General features: G+C 40.3%; 1 protein-coding gene across 2 annotated transcripts in view; it reads right to left on the bottom strand.

Moving 5' to 3' along the window:
- Window positions 1–614: 614 nt before the first annotated feature.
- FANCB (FA complementation group B) overlaps window positions 615–27,811 on the bottom strand; it is a 74,637-nt gene continuing 47,440 nt past the window's right edge. Inside the window, exons 10-13 of one of the 2 annotated variants that reach the window (XR_006593343.1) lie at window positions 24,744–25,005; window positions 15,575–15,677; window positions 13,783–13,909; window positions 615–949 (exon numbers count right to left, since the gene is read on the bottom strand). Coding sequence is in view for 1 of the 2 variants with exons in the window: in XM_045051294.1 (XP_044907229.1) it covers window positions 24,832–25,005 (174 nt within the window). In the remaining variant the exon portion in view is untranslated. Of the gene's footprint in view, window positions 950–13,782; window positions 13,910–15,574; window positions 15,678–23,520; window positions 25,006–27,811 lie in introns of those variants that run through there. The other variant, XM_045051294.1, reaches the window with a different exon arrangement.

Consider the following 27,811-nt stretch of genomic DNA (forward strand, 5'->3'; position numbering starts at 1 on the left):
AGGTCTGGTTTTTTTAAATCCACTCAGCCACTTTGTGCCCTTTGAGTTAGAGAATTTACTCCACTTATATTTGAAAATAATTAGATAGGTAAGGACTTACTATTGTCATCTTGTTAATTGTTCTCTGGCTGTTCTGTAGTTCCCTTGTTCCTTTCTTCCTCTCTTGCTGTCTTCCTTTGTGAAGTGGTAATTTTCTGTAGTGATATTCTTTGATTCCCTTCTCATAATCTTGTACCTCTCTACCATAGGGTTTTGCTTTGTGGTTACCCTTAGGCTTATTTGTTTAAAATTTTTTTATGTTTAAAATTTTTTTATGTTTATTTATTTTTGAGACAGAAACAGAGCACGAGTTGGGGAGGGGCAGAGAGAGAGAGGGAGATACAGGATCCGAAGCAGGTTTCAGGCTCTGAGCTGTCAGCACAGAGCCCAACGTGGGGCTCGAACCCATGAACCATGAGATCATCACCTGAACCGAATTCGGACGCTTAACCGACTGAGCCACCAGGCCCCTTAGGCTTATTTGAAACATCTTATAAGTACAACAGCCTATTTTAAGCTGCTAAGAACTTAACTTTGATTGCATACAAACTCTTTCCTTTTACTCCCACCCCCACATTTTAGCTTTTTGATACCACAGTTTACATCTTTTTATATTGTGCACCTATTAACAAGTTATTGTAGCTATTGCTATTTTTAATACCTTTGTCTTTTAATCTGTATAATACAGTTAAGTGGTAAACATCCCATCATATTTCAGGAAGGTATTTCAATCTGACTATATATACATACCTTTACCAGTGTGTTGTATATTTTCACCTTTCTGTATTACTCGTTAGTGTACTTTCATTTCAGCTTGAATCCTTCCAGCATTTCCTTTAAGGCAGGTCCAGTGATGATGAGCTCCTTCAGCTCTTGTTGGTTAGGGAAAGTCTTTATCTCACCTTCATTCCTGAAGGACAATTTTACTGGGTAAACTATTCTTGGCTGACAGGTTTTTTTCTTTTAGCATTTTAATATATCATGCAATTCTCTCCTGGCCTGCAAGGTTTCTACTAAGAAATCTGCTAAAAGCCTTATATGGGCTCAGCTGTGTGAGAGAATTTTCTGCTGCTTTAAAACTTCTCTTTGTCTCTGATTTCAGACAGTGTTATTATAATGGGTCTTGGAGTAGATTGCTTTGGATTCAAATTTAGGGGGGTGGGTGCCTATTAGCTTCATGAACTTAGATTCCAAGTCTCTTCCCAGGTTTGGGAAGTTCTCAGCCACTATTTTTTAAAATAGGCTTTCTGAGGGCACCTGGGTAGCTCAGTCAGTTAAGCGTCTAACTTCAGCTCAGGTCATGATCTCATGGTTCCTAGGTTCAAGCCCCACATTGGGCTCTCTGCTGTGGGCATGGAGACGGCTTCAGATCCTCTGTCCCCCACCTCTCTCTGTCCCTCCCCTGCTTGTGCTCTCTCTCTCTCTCTCACAAATAAATCAACTTTAAAAAATAATAAATGAAGTAAAATAAAATAAGCTTTCTGTCTCTCTCTCTCTCTCTTCTTCTTCTGGGACTCCAATGATAATATAGATTATTTCTCTTAATTGTGTCCCTAAGGACCATAGGCTTCCTTCATTTCTTTTCATTCTTTTTTCTTTTTGTTCTTCTAATTGGACAATTTTAAATGATCTGTCTTTGAGCTGACTGACTTTTCACTTTGGTCCTGTCTGCTGTTGAAGCTCTCTAAGGAATTTCAGTCCAGGCTTTGGTTTTTGAGCTCAAAATTTGTTTGGTTCTTTTTTGTTTTCTATCTTTTTGTTAGACTTTCAATTTTTTTTTCTTACATCATTGCCTTGATTTCATTAAATTGTTTAACTGCATTGTCCTGTAGTTCTCTAATAACCTCTAGAACAATTATTTTGAGTTCTTTTTGGGGCAATTAATGTATCTCCACTTCTTTGGGGGTCAATTTGAACTAAAAGTTTACTGTGTTTCCTTAGTGGAGTCATATTTCCCTGATTCTTTGTGATCCCTGTAGCCTTCTATATGTATCTGCACGGCTGAAGAAGCAGTCGTCTCTTCCAAACTTTATGGGCTGACTTTAGCAAGGAAAGACCTTCACCAGTGGGTGGAGTCACACTGGAGTAGGCTGTGACGCTGGGTCTAGTAATGCAAGGTGCCAACTGAAGGGGTGTGTGGAGACTCTGGGTGTGGGGGCTGTGGTGACTCACTGGCTCAGGCTACTGGGGTCCACAGCATCAACTGCATGGTCCTTGGCAAGCACTGTGGGGGATCTGAAGAAGCTACAAAGGCTGTGGGGTCCTCTAGAACACTGTTACAAATGTGTCTTGTGGGGGGCGCCTGGGTGGCTCAGTTGGTTAAGCGTCCGACTTTGACTCAGGTCACAATCTTGGGGTCCGTGAGTTTGAGCACTGTGTCGGGCTCTGGGCTGATGGCTCGGAGCCTGGAGCCTGCTTCCGATTCTGTGTCTCCCTCTCTCTCTGCCCCTCCCCCATTCATGCTCTGTCTCTCTCTGTCTCAAAAATGAATAAACGTTAAAAAAAAATTAAAAAAAAATGTGTCTTGTGGGTAAGCAAATGAATGAAATGCTTTTGTTTACATGGCCCAGGCAATGGCCCAGGCCCAGGTTCAAGAGTCAGAACTAAAGCAATTGAATAGGGAGGAAGAGGACAGGTTATATTTTTAACGTACCATCAAGACAGAATCAACAGTTTGTTGACTGATAGATCCTGGGGACTGAGGGGGAGGAAGATGAAAGATGGATGATGATGCAAAGGTTTTTAGGTTGGACAGCTGAATGACGTTGCTGTTAATTAAACTAGAGAACACCAGAAAAGAAAGGATGAAAGGAAAGACATGGGTTGAATCACTGTGTTGAAGATACCTTTATGAGGTGCCTTTGAGATATGCAGTTGTAATCATGGATTTGGATCTAACGAGAAAACTGGAACTATGTATGTTAGGAAGTCACCTGTGAATATGGAAAGCAACAAAACTGCCACCATAACAAATGTTTTTAAAATGATCTCATCCAATGTCCGTGACAACTCTGCCCTATGCATTATTTTTACTGATGAGGACATTTTTTCATTTTAAAAGAGATTTTGAAAGACCAAAAAACTTCCCAAAAGCCACATGGCTAATCAATGGCAGAAGCAGGATTCAACTAACTCTCATTAAATACAAAGTCCATGTTCCTTCCTGTGTCTTACTGACCCTAAGTCATGGCAGTGGATGGAGTTTTCGAAAACAAACAACAGGCCTGTGGAGTATAGAGAAAATAGGCACGATATTGGGGACAAGGCAAGAATCCAATGTACTCAGTGTACAGTTCACATTCCAAGAGGAGAATATAATAAAGGGTATGACTGAGAGCAAAGGCAGCCACGCTGCTACAGGGATCCTCACACCCAATAATGGCTGTTATTCTGCTTCCTACAGAAAATTTCATTAGGCTGTTTGAGTGGACATGCCTTTCTGACTCTACAAAATAAAGAGAAATCAAGAATACTCAGGTATCAGTAAGAGAAAAAATGTCTTGAATCTCTGGCTTCTTGTTTCAATATAATGCTTTAAATGTTGTGAAGTGGCCATTACATTGCCAAACTGGTAGTTACCACCAGCCAGTAGCTTCCTTCACTACATCTCTGGAAAAGAGGCTCTAACTTTCATCTTAGTTTTCCTTTTCGATGAAACGAAATACAAATTTGGGGGTAGACGTGGACAAAGAATAACTCTATTTTTAAGTGTTCCTGTATTTTCAAAAGTAATGTATTCACTCCTATATTCAATGAATCTTCATCAATTAGACACTCCTCTTGCTTTCTAGAAGTCTAGAGTTCAGCTGAGGAAAGAGTCTAATCCTTAAGTTACGAGTAGTTTCAATGAGAAGAGGCTAGGAGATGGGGGAGCAGTGAAGACGCAGAACAGAGGTGGGAATATTCACCCATGAAAAGGAGAACAGCAACTCTTCAAGAACAACAGCCAGAGGACAGAAAAGATTGCACACAAAAGCAGCATGATGGCAAGAAAATTGAGGGAATTTGTGTGCAGTGGCTTCCGTTATTTTTCCGGTGGGAATTTCTTCTGAAAATAAAGAAGAAAGGTGCAAATAAGCAGAGACATTGAGAACAATACTCTGTCTTTCACCGGGCTTGTCCCAAACACAAAGAAGTCTACACCCAAACATAAGATACCAGAATCACTGGAGCTGGGAAGTCAATTCTGGGAAGTCAAGTGCATAGAGAAAAGGGCCAGGTCAATGTAACATGGTCCAGGTATGAAGCTCACTGATGGAGGATGTGACTGGACATAAGGACGAAACTGGACATTATTGAGAAGTGCAGAAGAGTTAGCGCAACAGATCTGTTGCTTCAGTGAGACATTTGACAGATCTGTTACAACACAAATAAGTGCTAAATATCCCTATGAGTACCTAAAAGGCAAGTATTTCATGATTTTTAGACAGAAGAGTAAGGCAGTGCTCCTTAAGCTTGGCCGTATATTGGCATCACCTAGGGTGGTCTAATCTACTTCTATATGAAAAATTACCACAAAACTTTGTAGATGAAAACAATGAACATTTATTATCCCATACAGTTTCTATGGCTCAGGAATTTGGGAATAGCCTAGTTCAAGTTTCTGGCTCAGCAATTCTCATGAGGTTGCCACAGCCTGGGCTGCAGTCATCTGAAGGTTTGAATGGGGCTTCCAAGATGGTTCTCTTACATGGCGATTGACAGAAGGCTGATTTGACGGACTTCTCCAAAGAGGATCCAATAGGATACAAATATATATATATATACATATATTTGTATATATATATATATGTATTTGTATATATATATGTATATATATACATATATATTTGTATATATATATATATACATATATATTTGTATATATATGTATATATGTTATATATATTTGTGTATATATATATATATATATATATATATATATATATATATATATATATATATAAAATAAGGAATTTGTTTACATGATTATGGAGGCTGAGAAGTCCCAAGATCTGTAGGTAGCAAGCTAGAGACTCAGGAGAGCCAAAGCTGTGATTCCAGTCCAAATTCAAAAGCCTGAGAAGCAGGAGAGCTGATGGTGTCAATTCCAGTCCCAAAGCCAGCAGGCTTGATACCCAAGAACAGTAGGTATTTCAGTTCACGTCCAAAGGCAGGAAAAGACTGATGTCCCAGTTCAAGCACTCAGGTAAGAGGAGTTCCCTCTCACTCAGTCTTTTTGTGGTATTCAGGTCTTCAATGGATTAGATGAGGCCCGTAAACATTAGGGAGGCCAATCTGCTTTACTCAGTCTACCTATTCAAACGTTAATCTCATCCAGAAACACCCTCACAGACACACCCAGAATAGTATTTGTCCGAATGTCCGGAAACCCTGTGGCCCAGTTAAATTGAATCTGTAGGGCCCAAGGGCAGGCTGCTCCAAAATGTGCCACTTTGACATACTGATTATGTTAAGGAAAAGTTACTTAAGAGACAACCTGCACAAGAAGGCCACTCAGGCCCTCCTTTGTCCCCCTGTAAGCAAGAAATAAATCTCTCATGTGAAAGATACCCTCCCTGTATCAGGAGGTAAAGAGACATCCTCATCACCAGAGATAGGAAATTCAGGGCTGAGAAAGCTGTATAAATAACCCTTGCTACTTTTTACTAATTTTCTACCCCAGCCCAAATTGTTTAGAATTCCTTACTGATCAAAGACCCCAAAGTTAAATTTTCTTTGTCCTGTCAGTTCCTCTGATTTATTGTCTCTTTGCCTAAAAAGTACAAAAACCTGCCTGCTTTGGTCATTTCTTTGGTCTCAATGTAATTATTGGGCCTGTGTGCACACATAATAAAACTTGGGGTTTTTTCTCCTGTTAGTCTGTCTCATGTCAATTTAATTCTCAGTCCAGCTGGAAGACTTTGAAAGGTGGAGTAAGAATTTTTTCTTCCCTTCAATATATAAAATTAACCATTGCAAAGTCCTCAGTTCCTTGCTGCTATTGGTAGGAGGCCTCCCAGTTCCTTATAACCCGGAACTCTCTAGGGCTGCTTGAGTGTCATGACCATGGTAGCCCACTTGCCCCAAAGCATGTGGTTCAAGACAGAAAGCCAGGAGGAAGCCTCAAAGTGTTTTATGGCCTAGTTTCAGAAGTCACACACAGTCCCTGCCACCGTATGCTCTTGTTAGAAACAAGTCACTAAGTCCAGCCCACTCATTGAGGGAGGAATTAACTTTCACTTCTTGGAGAAAGGAGTATCAAAGGATTTATAGGTATATTTTTAAACCATCACATCTGGGGAACTTTAGTTTTTTTAATTTTTTTATGTTCATTTATTTTTGTGAGAGAGAGCAAGCAAGCGAGCGTAAGTGGGGAAGGGGCAGAGAGAGAGCAAGATGCAGAATCCAAAGCAGGCTCAGGCTTTGAGCTGTCACCACAGAGCCTAACACAGGGCTTGAACCGTGAGAACGGGCTGTGAGATCACGACCTGAGCCAAAGTCGGACACTCAACTGACTGAGCCACCAAGGCGCCCCTAGGGAACTTTAACAAATACTAACACCTATCTACCACCCCTAGCCCTTCTGATTTAATGGGTCTGGGATTTTTAAAAGCTCTCCAGGTGATTCCAATAGGTACACAAGGGTTTCTTCTATCATCTGGATCCACTCTTGTGTCTCTTGATGCTGTAAGCCCTTAACAAGAAAGCACATAGCCCTGTAATTTGTGTTTTGCCAGCCCTAATGTTGCACCATATCATGCACGTGGGTGTGAAAACTGCATGTGATAAAAAACTCAATTTCATGAAAGAAATTTTAAAAATTCAAAATACTTTTCTTACTGCAACAAAGCAATGTTTTATATAGAGACATGATACTTAACAGGAGAGCATTTAATAACTAGCATTTTCAAAACCATATGTATTCCAAAGCAAGGATTTAAAATAAAACCTGAGTGGCTCAGTCAGTTGGGCACCGGCCTCTTGATTTCAACTCAGGTCATGATCTCAGGGTTGTGGGATCGAGCCCCGCATCAGTGTGGAGCCTGCTTGGTTCTCTTTCTCTCTCCCTCTCCCTTTCCCCTGCTCATGCTCTCTCTCTCTCTCTCTCTCTTAAAAAAAAAAGAAGAAGAAGAAATAAAAAATAAAATAAAACAAATACAAAAGACTTTTAAGTATAAAGCCTAAAACTCACAAATAAAAGCACAAGTAAGCAATACTTTATCTTATAAAATATCAGATACTTACTGATAAACGTGACCAAGTCTGACTTTGGGGGTGTGATGGTTAGTTTTATTTATCAACTCGGCTAGGCTATAGTAACTAGTTATTTAATGAAACACTGATTTATATGTTTATGTGAAGGTATTTTGTAGGTGTGATTAACATGTACAATCAGTTGATCTTTGTTATAAAGTGGTAAAGAACTTGGTTGAATCATATCCTAGAGTTTCATGCCAAATAGAACTTACATGTGATGAACTTGGATATGTGGCTGAGGAGATTTCCAAGCAAAGTGTGGAAGGTGTGGTTTCTCCTTGCTGCTTATAATAAAATGCTAAAGGAAAGGGACAGATTGAGAAAGAATGGTCAAACCAAAAGGGACCAGCACTTGCTCTGAAAAATTCTCAGCCTATTCAGATAGCAAAAGATGAGAAAATGTGCTCTGGAGAGAACACCAAGGGTGTGGCTGGATAATAGATAATAGTTTGTTGAAGAGACTGGACATGTGATTTATGGATTCAATCAACCATCCTGGCAGAAGCCAGGAATAGTGATGGGGTCATTCAGGAAGGATCTTTGGAGGATCCTCATGTCTAATGCATAGGACTCCCATGAATTTCACCAGAAAACTGACAAATTTTTGAGAAATTTATATCAGCAAAAACACTATCAGCCTGTAGTGAGAGGGATAGAGAGAACACTACGGGAAGTCAGAGACACGAAGAGAAAATTCCATGTGAAGAAGGAGGAGGCAGAGACTGAAGTGATGTATCTATAGGCCAAGGAAACCAAGGACTGCCCGCACACCACCAGAAGTTAGGAAGAGGCAAGGAAAGATCCCCTTCTAGGGCCTTCAGAGAATATGGTCTTGCTCACACCTTGATTTCAGACTTTTAGCCCCTGGAACCATGAGAGAATACATTTCTATTGTTTCAAGCCACCTAGTTTGTAAAACTTTGTTACATACAACAGCCCTACCAGGCAAATCCAGGAAGTACTGAAAAGAGCTACTGACTAAGCTGAAATCTCCCCTTGCCTTGAACCTCCCTATATTTTGTACCTGCTGAGGGAACAAAAGATAAATGTTCTAATCTAATAAACAATTAGATTAAATTAACTAAATAAATAATTTCACTTAAAACTTGGCTTAAGACATATGTGAAAGTTCTATTACTTGCCATTTTGGCCTGTTTGCATCTGCCTTGATCTCTAACTTCCTCTCTTCCCTCTTCCCTGGTTGCAAAAATACCAAATAATATTTTTGCATGTGAAATCCAATAGAATAAACAACAGTGTTCTCTTGACAAACATCACTGCTCATTAGTAAGGGATTGAAATTCTGCACGGACTTTGTTTACAGGCTCAGCTGCTAATTGTCAGCCAGTTTGCTCTGCACAGAGAACAACCAGAGCAGCGGGAACAACTGAAGCAGAAGCGCTACACTGATTTCGCTGACCCCCAGGGTGGCTGCTGGAAGCATTCTCAAATGATGAGGCCATAGCACGGGCCTCCAAATCCCTAAAACCAAAATCACTGGGTCTCCATGGTCTTCGGCCATTCCGGTCTCTGAGTTCATGCTCCGTTAATCAGGCGACTTCATTCAGCTCTTGGAAGAATCAGAATTGAGCTGCTTTTCACACCAATTTTGGTTCTTTAAAATGCAAGGAATTCTATTCATCAGCTTGATACCAATCCCACCAACCATGCATAGCTCCCTCTTACAAACAGCTGTTTCTTGGTAGGGCCAAGAGTAAGCACAACCAGAATTTAAAACAAAACAAAACAAAACAAAACAAAACAGAATGGGATAGTCTAATTAGAATAGAAAATACGAGCATGCCTGCCATATAGTAAAGGTAACTGTTTCCTGAAACTTTTCTCTCTTGTTTTTTCATACATGCTTGTGTACTGTGCAAGGGGGCAGTGGTCATTTTTAGACTAAAGGGGATTTAGAAATTATGATCATGCCCTAGACCTATGTTTTTCAGACTTTTAAAAACATGACCCCCAGATGGATACACAGTTTGGTTATGATCCAATACACATGAACACACCCTGGAGTTTCGCCAGTCAGAGGAGAGGAGGAAGGACACTCAGGGCAGAGAGAATGGAAAATGCAGGGTACGTGAAACAAATGGCAAGCCCGTGGAACTTGGTGTGTTACAGGATTATCACATGGCATCATATGATATGGTTGAAACATGGGGTCACACAGCACAACGGTGGATCATGGAGTAAGGAAGGAAGGTAGTGACCATGCCATAGTGAGAATACCTTGGAGGTTATGCTAAAGGGTTCAGACATCATCCTGGAGTCATGGGAAATCGCTGAGGGGTCTTAAGCGGTAATAAAACAATCAGATTTGCAACACAGCAGGGGCATTCTGTAAGGAGGACAAAGCCAATTGCTGAGATCGGGGGTGGTAAGCTGTTTCGAGGCAGTAAAATTCAACAGAACACTATTACTGTAGACCATGTAAGTAAGACATGGTGGAGACCTTAATTAAAGTGGTGGGAAAGCAGAGGAGAGAAAGGAAATAAGAGATGGTAGAGGCAGAAATCAAGAGAATTTGGAGACTGGTGAAGAAGCAAGACATGTCTTGGATAACTCCCATCCTTCTCAACTGGGTGTCTGGGGGACATGGCAGTACTAGCCATCAGGACAGGAAAGGAGGAGGACAGCAACACTGTGAGCAGAGATAATAAGTTCAGTTTGGCCATATTGAATTAGTGTGCCTGGAGACACACAGGTGAATGAAGATGTTAGATAACTGCATTTGATACCCTCTTCCGTTTGGTTTCTAAGCTGAAGTGCAATCAAACAACCCAAGAAATATACAGGCTTTCAATCAACCCTCTCCTTTAAAGTCAGCAGGCCATGGTTTCTACCATGGACCTTGGAGAAGTATTTCAAAAAGAAAGGAGTTTTGCACCAAATGCAACAAATTGTGGAAAAATTAGGGCACTGGTGCTGGTATCTTCAGATCTAGGTACTGCTGAGACTTGAGTAAATTGTCTTCGTGCCGGTATATGACAACCAAGCTTCATTTTGAGAGCCTGCATTAGTAGAAAAGAGTCAATGGGGCCACGCTGTGGTCTTGACCTCAGGAATTTGTCTCTTGACTCCAAGAAACCTGTTATTTTGTATACACCAAAAGGATTTTGTTAGGAACAATTCAGGCTCGAGCTCACCTAAAGGGAGTGGCTTTTATTCCTAAGGACAAGATATGCAGATCACCCTGAGATTTTGAGACCTGTCGACTAAGCACAGGCAGGTATGGTGCCAGGGCAAAGCACAGACGGAACTTGGATTTCAGCGCTAAACTTGGTGCTAGTGTATGTTATTGGGGAACAAGACTCCAGTTTAATCTATTGTCTGAAAGACATCTGGAATTCCTTTAGCCACTCAATGTTTTTAAATGACCACCATGTGTTTCTTCACCAAAGAAGAAAGTTTGAAACGCCTTTTTCAGTTAAATTACCTAGTAATAATTCTTTGGGTGGGTGTCCATGGCACAGGAGTCTGGAGGGTGGCAGAGGAGTGTTAGGGAGAAGACACTCTTGCCAAGATTTTTGGGGGGATAGAAGGTAGTGGGGAACATCACATAGACATCAGAAAAATTAAAATAAGAAAAAATTAAAGTGTAAGAAGCAAAAATTTAGCATGCTTCTGGTTTCAAACACCATGCTTGTTTTTCATCCATGGTAGGGACAACAAAGTTATAATTCTGCTGACGTGGGTTAGATTTCATCCTCCTTTTCCAAGTTTATTACTCACTTCAAACCCTCTGCAGATTATTAAAGGGCTACCTGCCTCTGCCAATTGTGACAGGGTGCCTTGTAGAAAGTAGAGCAAACTGAAAATGCTAAGGTCTGCTTTTCAGTTCCAGCCCATTTAACAGAGCTAAGAAATCAAAGGCAGCAATTTGGCAAAACAGACTAGACTTGTGTTTCCCTAATCCAGCCCAGTCCTGACTTTCTAGTGGCTTTTGCATGTCCCTCTGGCCACTCAAACACCACATGCTTCCATTGTATTTGTCACCTCCCCCTTCTCACCTTACTGGCCACAACTTCTCCCCTTTGTCTCCGAGCCTACCCTTCCTGCATTCTCCTCACCCCACAAAAAGGAGATGTTTGAGTCTTAGTCACAGACCACTGACTCACTCTGAAACACCAATCTTTTACCCCTTGGTTTATGTTGGTGCTTTAGCAATGTCATGATCCTCAAGAGCATTTAAAACCAAGTATGATAAATCTGTGGGTGCCGGCACCTGTCAGGCTACAGCTGCCTACTCAACGTCTTCATGAGGGTACCTCAAACTGACTGCAGGCATGACTGAATCCCTGCTCTCCTTCCCCCCCCACCCCAAAGTGCTCCTCCTCCCCATCCCCTTATCTTAGAGGGCACAACGTCACCCCCTCAACTGCTCAAGCCAGGTTCATCCTCCCATTGACTCGTCTGCCCACCCAGCTGCCGAACTCCTTGAATCCCACCTTCTTAACAGTTTCAAATGCATTTTACCCCACTACCCTTGTCCTGCCTCAGCCCAGGCATTTTAGATTTCCTTTTGGAGTAAAGGTCTTATAACTGTTCTCACTCATTCCACTCTGACTGGGGCCTTCTGACTGAAGCCAGAGTGATCATTCTTGTTTGGAGCATGATGTTCTGTTCCTTTACATTGTTCAACAGCTTCCTTCTGTCCACGTGATACTTCCCGAGAGCCTCCACTGCATGGCCAATTCTGACCGCTCTACTCCCGTCAGCTACAACTCAACAACATACCTGTACTCTCACCTGCTACTGTTGCCCATAAACTTGTCTGCTCCTTCTTAGGCTTCTCAAATACCTTGATATTTTATTTTGCTTGCTCCTCATTGAGAAATTAAGAATTCTCAATCCTAACAATGTGACAGATTTTTAAAAAATGCTAATCTGAAAGCCTATGTTTGTAAAGGGTATATACCCAGAGTAGATGGCCTTTGTTTGGCAGAATGACTGGCTGAAGTTTATAAAATGAAAAAGCAGCAGCGGGGTTGAGTTAAAGATTGGGAAAGTCAAACTGTTGGACATACTAGAGTAAGGGCAATTATGGGTTTCAAAGGAGAGTTTGGTGGAGAGCGAGTGAGGGCGCTGAGAAAGGAGAGGAGGGGCTATGTGAGGAGAGTACAATAGTGAAAGAAGGCCCGGTATCAGGTGACATGCTGTGGCTAGAGAAGAAACACATCCACTGAGTGATTCCCAGTGATGAGGTTGGCCAAGGGATTCTTGAGAACTGGAGTGCCCAAGATTCCATTTTATATGACTTGTCTTGACTATTCTGAGCTGTGATACCTCTGTGTTCCCCCTGAACCCCCCATGGAAATCTGTCACAGGAGCACTCTGGGGTAGTGTAAAAGAGTACTCCAAGCTAGAGGTGATACAGGCATGTAGAAATCACAGGTGGTATGGAGAGAAGACAGCAGCCACCAGGGTCCAGGGGGTAACAGGGCAACAGGCCACAGTGTGGACTGACCACAAGAAAGTGAGATGCAGAGAACTGCCCAGGCATCTTGGTAAGCATGTTAAATTTTCTACTGCCTGAGAGACTGTGTCCCAGGGAAGTTCACCCGACATCAAAGGGAAAAGAGACACAGCACCTAGAAGGCAGAAAGTTGGGGGATTTCCAGGCAGCTGACCCTGAGATTAAGGTTATCACTCATTCAATAAAGTTATAAGATTGCAGTGAAGTACATAAATGCTCTTGAGTAGGTAAATAAATTCAGTAAGGACCATGTTAGATGTAAGTTAAAATGATTACACTTTTGGAAGGGGGGTGGTAAAACTCACATTGGATTGTAGAGATAATGTAATGTTACCAAAGTACTGGTGATAACTTGAAAAGAAAAGATTGGTCTCTAGCCTCTGGATTCTGAGACTAAGGTGTATTGTCTCCAAAAGGTCAGAGAAATAATGATATAGTTTTGATTCAAATTATGGTGAAACAAAGAGTAAAGTGATTGGAAGAGAAGAGGGAGAGGCTGATTACCATTGTCCTAGAATCTTCACAATTTCTAATCAAGAAATTCAGGAAACTAAGTAAAATCTACCTTATATCTTACATAATAGAATTTATAGAATAAACAGGTAAAAGTCATCAAGCTGGGGATGTCACAATTCAGAACGTATTCTAATGCCAAAAGAAATCATTTCAGACATAAAATGTATTTCCAAAGCCTAAAAAAATATGCTTTCACATACAGACCCAACAACGATATGTGAGAACATTTGGTGCTTACTGCACAGTCACTGGAGTTTTATAAAGACTAACATCTTGCTAGGACCTCAGTGCTAATCAGAATTTGCAAAAGCAGTGTGAATAAATACGTATATGAAATATTAATATATCCTGATTCCAAAGGCAGAAGTAACATCCCGGAAATTTCTGGGTTCGAGAATTGCAAACTACTTGCTAATTAACTTGGATATATTAGGATAAGTTAGGATATGCTACAGTGATAATTCCAAAATTCACAGTGGTGTAACAACAAAAGATTCTCTTACTCAAAGTCTTTAGCAGATCTGGAAGACTGGGCAGGGTTGCTATTCTCCACGTGTTGGCACAGTTTTCCACACTGCTTAGATTTTTTGGTTTCTCCATCCCAACATACACTCCCATGATTACTGTGGTCTAGGAAGAGAATATGGAACATCATAGACTGACTTCCACCCATAACTCACATTTCAGTCACATGACTACAAGTAACTTCAAGAGGGCATGTGCCCCCAACCAAAAGAAAAAAGATTGGAAATCCTGGTGGCAAATATTAGTAATGTCTACCACACATACATAGCAGATCTTTAGATTTTACTTGTATTCCTATAGGAAGGATACAATGACAATGTCTCCAGGTATTTCTAAGCATAAGAAGCTTTTTCCCATCCTCTTCCCACTTGTTTCCTGCTTCAGCATGGTATGACCAAAAAAAAAAAGGAATAAAAAACAGATGTCAAATGCACTATTTATTTTAATCCAACCCACATTACCAGTGAAGGGCTCTGAGTTTTCTTTTCTCTACTGTCGGGTTTCTCAACTTCGGCGTTATCAACATTTTGGGCCAGATCATTCTTGGGGGCTGTCCTCTGTTGCAGGACATTTAGCAGCATCCCTGGTCTCCACCTCCTAGATGCCAAGAGCATCCCTCCCACTACAGTTGTCAAACCAAAAATGTCTCCAGATGTTGTTAAATATCCCTGGGAGGTGAAATTGAGAACTGGTTGAGAAGTGCTTTTCTATTTGCATTCCTTGACCACTATGAAGGGTTCAGATCCTCTAACACATGAAATAGCCCAGTATGAGCATGGGTAGTAATAGACCAAAAATAATGCTTTTTCTCCCAGATCCCAGATCTACCACTGAGACTTTGGGCAAGGCTCCGAACCCCTCCTTTACTGTATCTATAAAATGGGGAGAAGAATGCTACCTGGGTCACAAGCTTATTGTAAGAATTAAATGAGACAATAAATAACTCATCCTTTTCTCCCTGTTTTGGAAAACTACTTCTGTATAAACCCAGTTCCCGTATATACATGCAATCTATTTCTGGACTTTCTGCCCTTTCTCATGTGTCTCTTTGCCTATTCTTGGGAGAGCTCCTTCCCGTGTTGATTAAGCACTGTTATTATTAAGTCCCGTATTACCTATAGGTGTCTTGTCTGGGAAACTTGGCCATCAGGAAAGGGACTGGAAACTGAGAAGTGAAGAAAAAATCCTGCAGAAGCTCTGCACTAAAGTTCAGATACTTTTCTCACTGGGAAATCCCCCAAGGTTATCAAGAGAGTTCATAAACTATTAATTCTTTAGCCCCTGCACCATCTGGAGCCTCACACGCAGGTACAGGCACCCAGTAAATGGTTGCTGAGGGACTAAATGACCAATTTCAGACATAAGTCAAACAAGCTTATCATTACTGGGTTCCCCCAAATAACCTTAGGTTAGAAGTCCCAAATTAGGTGTAATGAGGACAGGAAAGGTATTAATACAGGCAGAACTGGCACCAGCAATAAGTGACGGGTGACAGTCTGACATTAAAAGAGGAAATTAAATGGCAAACATTAATTAAAAAATAAAAACCACATGCTCTGGAGAGTAAGCAGCCCCACATATCACAATAACCCCTTGGCTGCATCACACTGTCAGTGCATAATAATTGACATTCCTAATAATGACTCTGACATTTTAAAAAATGCTAATTTCTGTTCAGCATGTTCTATTTTAAAAAATTCAGAGTACTGTGTAAAGCAGTTGAGAAAGATTTCCATCATAGACTTATAAAATATGTAATTTGCAATATACCTTAGAGATTAGCCAATCTGTTTTCTAGGCGCCCAGAGAAGAAGTGGAACTAAAGCCTTAGTTGGCTGACTTGATGGCAAGCTCTTCTTCCACAATGGCACATCTTAAAAAATATAAACATATTTCTTAATTAAAATTGCCAAATTTAATATTTGGAAACTCAATAAGGATGTACTTCGACTATACCGAATTTTCCTGCACTGAGTTACTAATCAACTGATCCTTACTGAGCTTCTGTGTTTCTAAAAAAAAAAAAAGTAGTTTACATCTGGTAGGTGTGTCAAAGAAGAGAGAAAGCACGATGCCTGACTCAAGTGACTAAGCCGTCTGGAAGGGAAGGAACAATTTACATGCAAGAAATCAGAGCAATGCAAAGCAGTGTGAGGTGTGGCAACGAGTCTTAGGATGTGGAAACTAACTCTAGGTGCTCTGGAAATTGAGATATAAGAAACATCAACTCATGGCAAATGGTCAAGGATGCACAGAGGTAAGGTGGCACAGGTCACCCGTGTTGGACCCAGGGAATATACAGACTTTGGAAAAGAAAACAAAGATGTCTCAGATGCAAAGAACAAGATGAGAAAACACTTGAAAGGGATGGAAGCCTCAAGCACGTTTTCTAAAGTATTCATTTGTACAGGTTATCTCACAAGTACGAGTTATTTATGAAGAAGTAGGAGACGGTGGTTACAGGAAATATTAAAAATTTAGCCTGCCCTGAAAAATCTAAGTTGAAGGGAGGGGAGAATACAGAAAATGGCCCAATTATTCTAGAGTAGCACTGTCTGATAAAAATATAATGCATACCACACACGTAGTTTAAAATTCTCTAGTAGCCCCATTAAGGAAAGCAAAATGCAACAGATTACAGGCATACCTCAGAGACACTACAGGTTCAGGTCCAGATTACCATGATAAAGCAAAGATCACAATACAGTGAGTCAAATACATGTTTTGGTTTCCCAGTATTAAAGTTATGTCTACACTATACTGTAGTCTATTAAGTATGCAACAGCATTATGTCTAAGAAAGTACAAAGCTTAATGAAAACATACTTTATTGTTAAAAATTGCTAACCATCCTATGAGCTTTCAGTGAGTCATAATCACTGATCACAAATCACCATAACAAATAGAATAATAATGAAAAAGTTTGAAATATTGTGAGAATTACCAAACTGTGTCACAGAGACACAAGCCAAGCAAATTCTGTTGGAAAAATGGCATCAAAAGACTTCTCAGTGCAGGGTTGCCATAAAACTTCACTTTGTGAAACATACAATATCTGTGAAGCACAGTAAAATGAAGTATGCCTGTAAATTGATTTTAAAAATGTATTTTCTCGGGACACCTGGGTCCCTGCTCTCTCTCTCTCAAAAATAAATAAACATTAAAAAAATAAAAATAAAAATATATCTTCTCAAATTTGATATATTCAAAATGTTATTTCAATATACAATACTCAACATACAAAAACTATTGAGATATTTGACATTCTTTTACTCATACTAAGTCTCTGACATCCAATGTGTATTTCTTTTTTTTTAAGTTTATTTATTTGTTTTGAGAGAGAGTGAACACAGGCGTGTGCACACACAGGTGTGTGCACGAGCAGGGGAGGGGCAGAGAGAGAGGGAGAGACAGAATCCCAAGCGGGCTCCATGCTGTCAGTGCAGAGCCTGACGCAGGGCTTGATCCCACAAACTGTGAGATCGTGACTTGAGCCAAGATGAAGAGCCAAGACGCTTAAGGAATGAGCCACCGGGGCACCCCATAAGGTGTATTTCACACTTAGAGCATATCTCAATTTGGATGCTAAATTCATCAGAAACATCTGATCTACACTTAGATATCATATAATTTTTAATTGAAAAGATGAATTCATATACCCAAGTTGTTCCAAACATACTTAAAAGTTTTCCAGTAAATGAATCAAATACCAAAAATCATTTTGCTAATGTTCACATCCACAGTAACAAACTGCTTCAGTTTTAAATCTAAATGTCAATCAATTAAAATTAAATAAATTAAAGGCTCAATTCCTCAGGCCTACAGGACAAATTTCAAGGGTTCAATCATACATGTGATTACTGGCTACGTGTGAGGCTGTGCAGGTCTAGAGGTGAGTTTCAGGGATGGGAGGCAGGGTTGCCAGGTGACAGGAGGCCCACGGATGGCAGACTGTGAGTACTCGGAGGGAAAATGTGTATGCACTAGTACAGAGCACAGAGCCACTCTATACTAGCTGCCAAGAAGGAAGAAGATACCATGATGAAAACAGAGTTCTAGGGAGACTAATTTATAACAGAATAGCGAAATCAAAACAGGAAAAAAAATACAACAAAGTCGGGGAGACAAATGGACAGTTTATCACAGTGAATAAGCTCTGAAATAAGGAGGTCTGGAGGTGGAGGCAGGACGAAAGAATGAGGCAGAAGCAATGATGTGAGAAGCTGTTTGCTGGCTAGAAGAACTGACAAGACTGAGGAATAGGTGGGACAAAGAAGAACCCTGGCTCAAATCCATAGTGGTTTTCAGGAGCTCAGACTTTTATTAAAAGAACATTTCTGTGACTTTGCTTCTATCTATCTATCTATCTATCTATCTATCTATCTATCTATCTATCTATCTTGAAGTAATCTCTACAACATACTCTACTGACTGAGTCAGCCAGGTGCCCCTGGACTTCACAGATTCTTGAGATAACAGTTGAACTCTTGGGAATGTAATGGGTCAATTATTATGGAGAACAATAGTTGAGGAGGGTGGGTGGCAGGGGAAGAAGGGGAGCAGACAGGAGAGAAAGGGAGGGAAGGGGAAAGGAGACAGAGAAAGAGGCTATAAATTTTAAATTTAGTATTTACCAATAAATAGATGATAGGTCAAACCACTTGAGCGAGATCACCCAGGGAGGTCTGTAGGGTGAAAAGAAAAGGGGCCACCCAGGAACAATACATTTCTAGGGACAGAGAAGTCTTCAAAGGAATGCTTCCAATGGGCAAAGAGACTGAACCAGACAGGTGAGCTCTGTTCCATGGCCTTATTCACTCAGCCAACATTTATTCAGACAAAGGCCTAGGTGTTCACATGCTAGATACAAGCCAGGTGGGATGCCCTGGAAGGGTGCACTGCTAGGCTCGCAGCCAGGACTGAACTCCAGATGGCCTGCCTGCAGCAGCGCCTCTGTCCTACACCACAATAGGAGTCCTGTACAGTGTCACCAACAGTGTTCTGGCCTTGGCAATAGATCAGTCTAAATTCTATCCTGTTTCCTTGAAGTTTCATTCGCCGTTTATAAAAATGTTCTTCAAGGAAGATCTTACTTTTCCTAACAATAACAAAGTAAATAGATTCCTATCTTGGAAAAGACAAGTTGGGGCTGGGTGGAGATGGGGTAATGGAGATATCTTCCTGTACATACTAGTGACGGTGCTGTAGGCAGTGTAGGAGTTCAGGGAGGGAAGTTGGGGTTGATCTCTCACCCATACGCTGTTGCCATGAGATGGGGGTAGAGGCAGAGAAAAAACATAAATTACGATGCAAGAAAGTTCAGAAGACATTTAGTTTGATATGAACTGATGATACAGTATACCAATTAACTTTTGAAAGGAGTAGTGCTCAAATTGAATTAGGATAGAAAGGTCTAACTTTGTAACTTCTCTTTCCATAGAAATGTCACAGTATTTTCCATAAAGGATCAAAAGGACCACCATATTTTTACCTGCTCGAACAACACATTTTTAACGCTACTCTGGCAAACAACTGCAATTTTATATTTGTTAGTTATGACACTTCTATTTCCCTGGCCTTGTAATTTGAAGGACAACGCAGTATTCTGAGTTCAAACCATGAAATATAATAGAGAAAATTACCCATTTTAGAAACATAATTCTTTCTATTGCATAATTCACTTAAAAAAAAAAAGACCTTTAAGGAAGAATTTACTCATTAAATCTAACCATTTGCACAAAACAATGCTCTCCCTCAATTCAATCCTTAGCTCTCTCCTCCTAAATTTTTCATAAAAGATAGAACTTGGTCTCATTAACTTCACACTTCTCTCAATGACATTCAAGATTCTGAAATCTGAGAACCATGGAATGTACAATAAGGAAAAGCAGTCGCCTGGAGTGTCTTTCTTTCTCCTCCATCTGACATCTCCTATACGTCATCCATGTGCCAGTTGAAACACCAACTCTGGGAAAACAGAGTTGCCTCACATGAATTTCTCTGTGCCCTTACAACACCCCTCCTCTCTTAGAGAAATCTGCTTGCATTTTTCTTACGCATGAACACATCTGCCTGTGCAAGTCCTTCAGGGCAGGGTGGATATTACGCATATCTTTATATTTCCGGAGATTAGCCCACCAACTGGTGTAGGAAGCACACAAAAAATACTTGTGTAAGAAATAAAGAATGAGGGGCGCCTGGGTGGCTCAGTCAGTTGAGCGGCTGACTTCGGCTCAGGTCATGATCTCGCGGTCCGTGAGTTCGAGCCCCACGTTGGGCTCTGTGCTGACAGCTCAGAGCCTGAAGCCTGTTTCAGATTCTGTGTCTCCCTCTTTCTGACTCTCCCCTGCTCATGCTCTGTCTCTCCCTGTCTCAAAAATAAATTAAAAAAAAAAAGTTAAAAAAAATAAAAAAAGAAATAAAGAATGAATATACAAATGAGCAAGAGAATGAATGAATTACAAGAAATGGGTTCAGAGCTGGAATTCTTAGCTCTATTATTACCTTGAGCAAGTCATTCCACCTCTCTGAGCTTTCATTTCCTTATCATGAGAAAGAGAAATAGTGGATTGCCTGGTGGACTTCTCAGGGAGCTGGGTATCATCACATATAATAATGTGTGGGAAAGCTCCTGATAAATGGGAAACTGCTACGCAAATGTTAGTTATTGTCTAGTGCCTGCATAAAGACATACAAGCCCAGCCAAGTGTAGAATAGGGAGGGGGAAGGGATTCCATACATCTGGGACTGGTGTCATTGTTGACCCAGATCCCAAAACGAAATCCTAAGAAACATCCTCGACTCCTCCTTCTCCTTCACTCCTAACACCCAAATAGAACCAGTATCACCTCTTTCACCATCACTGGGCACAATACAGATAAGAACCATTATAAATTCAAGACTCCACTCCTCCTGGTAGCAGCAAGTCCACTTCCTCCCTCTATATCACATCTTCCCATAATTGACCATGACCTCCAGGGATTACCCAATACAAGGAGTGGGATCGGGGTGGGAAGGATGGCTTTGCTTCTTCATGTAAGTGGAGGACCAACTAGAGAATTGGTATCTGACAGAGTTCTCATACAGTTTTGCTGTTGTGAACAGGTCCTGTACAGTTGACTGCTGCTGGAAAGACTGGTCAAGCACCCATCTCAGGTTCTGAGGAGTGCCACATCCTGTACCACAACAGACCAGGAAGTTAGGCCTGAAGGAGCCTCCAGCACTATCGTAGACTGTGCCCAAACCAGCCCTTCTCCATAAACTCCAAAACCGTTGTCTCGGGAGCTACTCAGCAGCCCCCTTTCTTCAGTCATTATATTCACAAGATGTCACTGCCCACCTTACCCCTAGTTCTCAAAGAGGTCTTTTTGGCCTATGTTTACAGGTCTCCTTAACGTTGAATCTTGGGAAGCAGTATGGTGTTCTAGTATCTTTTCCCATACTGAACAGTGGATGCCTTCTCCTCTTAATATTTACACAAACAAAGGAATTCAGATTTTACAGAACAATGAAGATCAGTTGCAAGGTCACCACCCACCACAGGCACTCCATTCAATGTCTGCCTTAACAGGCAATCTGTCACACAAGCAGTCACAAAGTTCTGCCATTTTGATTTCAAAGTATTTCTCAATTCCATTAATTTTCTTGGCCACTACCTTGTTCAGGCCACATCTTTCACTTGGATTATTCTGGCAGCTTCCTAACACCACCCGCCTTTGTTACTGCACTCCAATCCACTCTCCAGACGGTAGCCAGAGTACTCTTTCCAAACACAAATCAGATCACGTCACCTCTTTGTTTAAAACAAGTCCAGTGCTTCTCATTGTCCTCCTAGTGAACGTTTGGTGTAATTTTACAAGACCTTCGTCATCTGGTCTCTACTTACTTCTCAAGCTTTCTATGTGATTTTCCCCTGCCTTCCCTACCACCCACCTGTCCCTTTCCTTCTCTCCTAGTCCTATCCTCCTAATTTACTTGCCCTTTTTGGCAAAGACTTTTCTCCCTTTCCCTCTCTCTCTCTCTCTCTCTCTCTCTCTCTCTCTCTCTCTCTCTCCCCCTCTCACCTTCCCTCCCCCATCTCTCACTTCCCAGCCTTTCCCATTCTTGTTCCCCAGCTTGAAGTAATCTTCCTTCCATTCTTTACTGGTATACTTCCTACTTCTCCTTCATGTCACAAATTAAAGCCACTTCATTGAAACTCTTTGTGGATTCTCCAAGACTAGACTAGAGTCATGTCTTTCATGCTCCCTTAACTATTGAACTAACTGTATTGCATTATCACATCCATCATGTTGGTATTGTAATCGTCCATCTCATTTGTTCTATCATTTTGTGTTTCCCACCTAGAAGGGAAGTTCATTGAGAGTAGGGGCTTTGTAAGAGTTTAATCCATAGGAGGTACAGAATAAAAACGTCACATAAATGAATGAAACCTAATAAAAATATAGTATCAGAAATAACTGAACTATTAAGTAGAGTGGTGGTAATAAATAACCTTTGCTAGGGCACAAATACAATTTGACCTATATTTTACCTTCTTAACTTTAAATCTAAAAAAGATAACTAGAAAAAAAATTTAAAAAGATAACTAGAGGGGCACCTAGGTGGCTCAGTTGGTTACACATCCAACTCTTGTTTCAGCTCAGGTCATGATCTCGTGGTTTGTGAGTTTGAGACCCAAGTCGGGCTCCGTGCTGACAGTGCAGACCCTGCTTGGGATTCTCTCTCTCTCTCTCTCTCTCTCTCTCTCTCTCTCTCCCCCTCTCTCTCTGCCTTTCCCCTACTCATGCGTGTGCACACGCGCTCTCTCTCCCAAAATAAATAAATAAACTTAAAAAATGATAACTAGAAAAAGAGATGGCAATAATCCCAGCATACAGATCTTTATATGAAAATAGTGTTTTTATTGTTAGAATGAATTTTATTATGATTATAGGAGATGTTAACATAAGGAGACGTTGGGGGAATAGTACACTGGAACTCCGTCCTATTTTTGCAACCCTTAAGAAGTCTAAAATGATGTAAAAAGTTTTTAAATATGATTTTATACTGTATGCATTCTTCCCTTCTTAGCTATATAATCTTCTTCAAAAGAATTCCACAAGTATGTCAAGCCAAGTGATGAGAATCTTAATATTTTCTGAAATTAATGTTGATTATGGATTTAAATTTTTTTTAGTGTTTATTCATTTTTGAGAGACAGAGAGAGTAAGAGTATGAGCAGGGAAGGGGCAGAGAGAGACGGAGACACAGAATCCGAAACAGGCTCCAGGCTCTGAGCTGTCAGCACAGAGCCCGACGCGGGGCTTGAACCCATGGACTGTGAGATCATGACCTGAGCTGAAGTTGGATGCTTACCCGACTGAGCCACCCAGGCGTCCCAATCATGGATTTTAGATATATATTCAGAGTGTCTAAAATATTCTATTCATTGCATTACTAAAGGTGTCATAATAAGTTTGGTTTACTATAACTTTCTCTTCTTACTACAAGGAATAAAGGAGATATAGAAAATTAGGATATTTTACCATAAGCAGCTTTGATTCTCAAAACTTCATCATGTCTACAATGACTGAAATATTATTTTTAGGTAAGAAACTACTACATAAATGTATTTGAAATACACTACAATCATACCACAGTTCAGTAATAAGTTATGTGTCTCAATTACAGAAAATCCTTAAAAGAGAGAGAAAAAAAAATCTTATGGAAAGTGAAGTTCCATGGTGAGGGTATTAGCTTGATAAAGGCCAGTAAAGCAGGAATAAAAGTGTCTAATTTCTTGTTTTCATTATGTTTTAAAACACTTGTTCAGAAAATGCTGCTTTCTAACAAATTAACCCTCTCTTATACAGCTGACATATAGTTATAACCTATGACATGAACATAACAGGGACTAAGAATATTTAATATAATTTATTATCTATTTAGCCTAGTTATTTTAAAAGGTGTTTATTCCAGTTCTCTTTTAGTGTGCTACAAATTTATATAGTCACATAACCAGGCCACGTTAAACTAATGTAAAGTGATATTAAATGGGGCTTTTCTTAATCAGCTCGGGGCCCATGAAACTCCCAGAGCTGAGGTCCACGGGTGTCTAGTGCCTCGTCATCATAAAGACAGGTGATGACTTAGTCATCTAAGTGACTGGTTCAGTGACCACCAGCTACCTCCAGCTTATTTAGGAGAATACTAGAAAAATAAGAAGAGATGCAATTTTTCAAAGTGAGAGGAAATGAGGGCATCCTGGCATTTTTCTTTTCTTTGTCATGGGGACATTCTCTCCTCCTTCAAACTAGGTCAAGGGGGTAGCAAGAAACTGTTTTGGCAAGACAGGAGGACAGGACTAGGAGTGAAGGAAAGGGACAGGTGGGTGGTAGGGAAGGCAAGGGAAGATCACATAAGGCTGGAGAAGTAAGTAGAAGCCAGATGATGAAGGTCTTGTAAAATTACGTCAAGGGTTCACTAGGAGGGCAATGAGAAGCACTGGACTTGTTTTAAACAAAGAGGTGACGTGATCTGATTTGTGTTTGGAAAGAGTACTCTGGCTACCGTCTGGAGAGTGGATTGGAGTGCAGTAATAAAGGCAGGCGGCGTTAGGAAGCTGCCAGAATAATCCAAGTGAAAGATGTGGCCTGAACAAGGTAGTGGCCAAGAAAATTAATGGAATTGAGAAATACTTTGAAATCAAAATGGCAGAACTTTGTGACTGCTTGTGTGACAGATTGCCTGTTAAGGCAGACATTGAATGGAGTGCCTGTGGTGGGTGGTGACCTTGCAACTGATCTTCATTGTTCTGCAAAATCTACTGAATTCCTTTGTTTGTGTAAATATTAAGAGGAGAAGGCATCCACTGTTCAGTATGGGAAAAGATACTAGATACTGCTTCCCAAGATTCAAAAGCCAGGAGTTAAAGGAAGTCAGAAGAAGTCATTTCTCACCTTGATCATGAAATATGGCACTGCTGAGGCCTCCAGAAAGATCTCCAAAAAGCTCATACACACAAGCTGTGAAATAGCGAACCTCCATTTAGGATGTGCTTCTGTGACAGAGGTACCAACAGCTACCTATGCAGAGGGACTGCTCTATCCCGCAAGTCTCCGTGTCAGGCGCCGGCCAGGACAGCAGAGCACAGGAAGGTCCAGAATGCAGCCTATTCCTCTTCCTTGCTGCTCCTCTGCAGAAATGGGGGCCAGGCCAGAGCTGGGAAGAGGGGGAAAGTTTTGAATTGAATGAGAGATTAATGTTTTAACAGTTTACATTTTGAAAACATAAATGCATTTAATCTTGTAAAAAACAAAACACTATAAAAAGATCACTGATGAAAAATCTGGCTACCACCACTGTGTTTCAATCACCTAATTCTCCAAAGAAGTAATAACTTTTGTTAGTTTCTGAACTACTTTCTTATGGCTACTGCAACACAGTACCACAAACTCAGGATCTTAAAACAATAGAAATTCATTTTCTCAAAGTTCTGGTGGCCAGAAGTCTGAACTCAGTATCACTGAGAGGAAATCAAGATGTCGCCTGAGCCACGCTCACTCCAGAGGGCTCTAAAGGAAACTGCTCCTTGCATCTTCTAGCTTCTGACATCCCTTGACTTGTGGCTGCCTCACTACAATGTCTGCCTCCCTGGCCACAGAGCCTTCTCCTCTTCTGTGTATAATCACTCTCTGCTTCTGTCTTATAAATGTGCTTGTGAGGGCATTTAGAGCCCACCTGCATAATCCAGATGATCTCCTTAACTTAATCACATCTTTTGCCATAGAAATACCATCGTAGATTCCAGATTCCATAGTGGCCATTACTTAGCCTCCCAAAGTTTCCTATGCAGCTGTCCAGATATATGCAAATGTAAGCACACTGGAAAACATACTCACATTTTTTCAGTTTCTACCACAAAAGGTAATTTACCATACATATCCTGTATCTTGCTTTCCTGACTGAACAAAAATGTTGATATCTTTCCATGTCACTGCATAGAGAGCAACCTCCATTTGTACAGGTACGTAGAACACCACTGAATGGAAGCATGCAATTTATTTAACCAATTCCATTCAGTTCTCATTTTTTTGACATTACTAAAATGGCAAAGTAAACAACTGTGTACATGCACACACACATGCATACACATACATACAAGTTTGCAAATATATCTCAGGAATTTTAAAAATTCCTAGTAGTAGAATTTCTTTGTCAAAGGGCATGTGCATTTGGGTTTTTTCAAGTATAATTAACATCCTGCTATATTAGTTTCATGTGTACAATAATTCAACAATTCTATACATTACTCAGTGCTCATTAAAATAAGTGTATTCTTAATCCCCTTCACCTGTTTCATCCATCCCCTCACCCACCTCTCAAGTGGCAACCACCAGTTTGTTCTCTATAGTTAAGAGTCTGATGTTTGGTCTCTTTTATCTTTGTTCATTTTTGCTTTTAAAATTCCACACGAGAGAAATCATATGGTATTTGTCTTTCGCTGACTTATTTCACTTAGCATAGTACCCTCTAGATCCATCCATGTTGTTACAAATGGCAAGATTTCATCCTTTCTTATGGCCGAGTAATATTCCATTGTATATATGCACCACATCTTCTTTATTCACCTACCAATGGACACTTGGGTTATTTCCACACTTTGGCTATTGTAAATAATGCTGCAATAAACATAAGGATGCACGTATCTTTTTGAAACAGTGTTTCTGTTTTCTTTGGGTAAATACCCAGTAGTGGAATTACTAGACCGTATGGTAATTGTATTTTTAAATTTTTGAGGACCCTCCATACTATTTCCACAGTGGCTGCATCAGCTCGCATTCCCACCAAGAGTGCACAATGTTTCCTTTTCCTCCATATCCTGGTCAACACTTGTTATTTCTTGTATTTTTGATTTGAGCTATTTTGACAGGTGTGAAGTAATATCTCACTGTTGTTTTGACTTTCATTTTCCTGATGATTAGTGATGTTGAACACCTTTTCATGTGTCTGTTGGCCATCTGTATGTCTTCTTTGGAAAAAATGTCTGTCCATTCCTCTCCCCATATTTAATTGGATTATTTGTATGTTTTGGTTAAGTTCTTCATATAGTTTGGGTATTAACCCTTTATTGGATATATCATTTGCAAATATCTTCTCCCATTCAGTAGGTCATCTTTTAATTTTTTGGTTTCCTTCACTGTACAAAAACTTTTATTTTGGAATAGTCTCAATAGTTTAATTTTGCTTTTGTTTCCCTTGCCAAAGAAGACATGTCTAGAAAAATGTTTCCATGGCTGATGTCAAGAGTCACTGCCAGTATTTTCTTCTAGAATTTTATGGTTTCAGAGCTCACATTTAAGTCTTTAGCCCATTTTGAGTTTATTTTTGTGTATGGTGTAAGAAAATGGTCAAGTATCATTCTTTTGCATGTAGCTGTCCAGTTTTCCCAATACCATTTGAAGAGACTGTTTTTTTTCCCATTGTTTATTTTTGCCTCCTTTGTCATAGATTAGTTGACCATAAAAATGTGGGCTTATTTCTGGACTCTATTCTGTTCCATTCATCTGTGTGTCTCTTTTTGTGCCAGTACCATAGTGTTTTCATTATTATAGCTTTGTAGTATATCTTGAAATCTAGGATTGTGACATCTCCAGTGTTGTTCTTCTTATTCAAGATTGCTTTGGCTATTTAGTGTCTGTGGTTCCATAAAAATGTTAGGACTATTTGTTCTAGTTCTCGGAAAAATGTTGTTGGTATTTTGATAGGAATTGCATTAAATTTGTAGATTGCTTTGGATAGTATGGACCTTTTAACAATATTGGTTCTCCCAATCTGAGCATGGCATGTCTTTCCATTTGTTTGTGTCATCTTTAATTGCTTTCATCGATGTTTTTATAGTTTTTGGCATAAAGGTCTTTCAAACTCCTTGGTTAAGATTATTCCTAGGTATTTTATTCTTTCTGGTGCAATTGTAAATGGACTGTTTTCTTAATTTCTCTTCCTGCTACTTCATTATCAATGTATC

Source organism: Felis catus, chromosome X (assembly GCF_018350175.1).
Source record: "Felis catus isolate Fca126 chromosome X, F.catus_Fca126_mat1.0, whole genome shotgun sequence".
Classification (NCBI taxonomy): Eukaryota; Metazoa; Chordata; class Mammalia; order Carnivora; family Felidae; genus Felis; species Felis catus.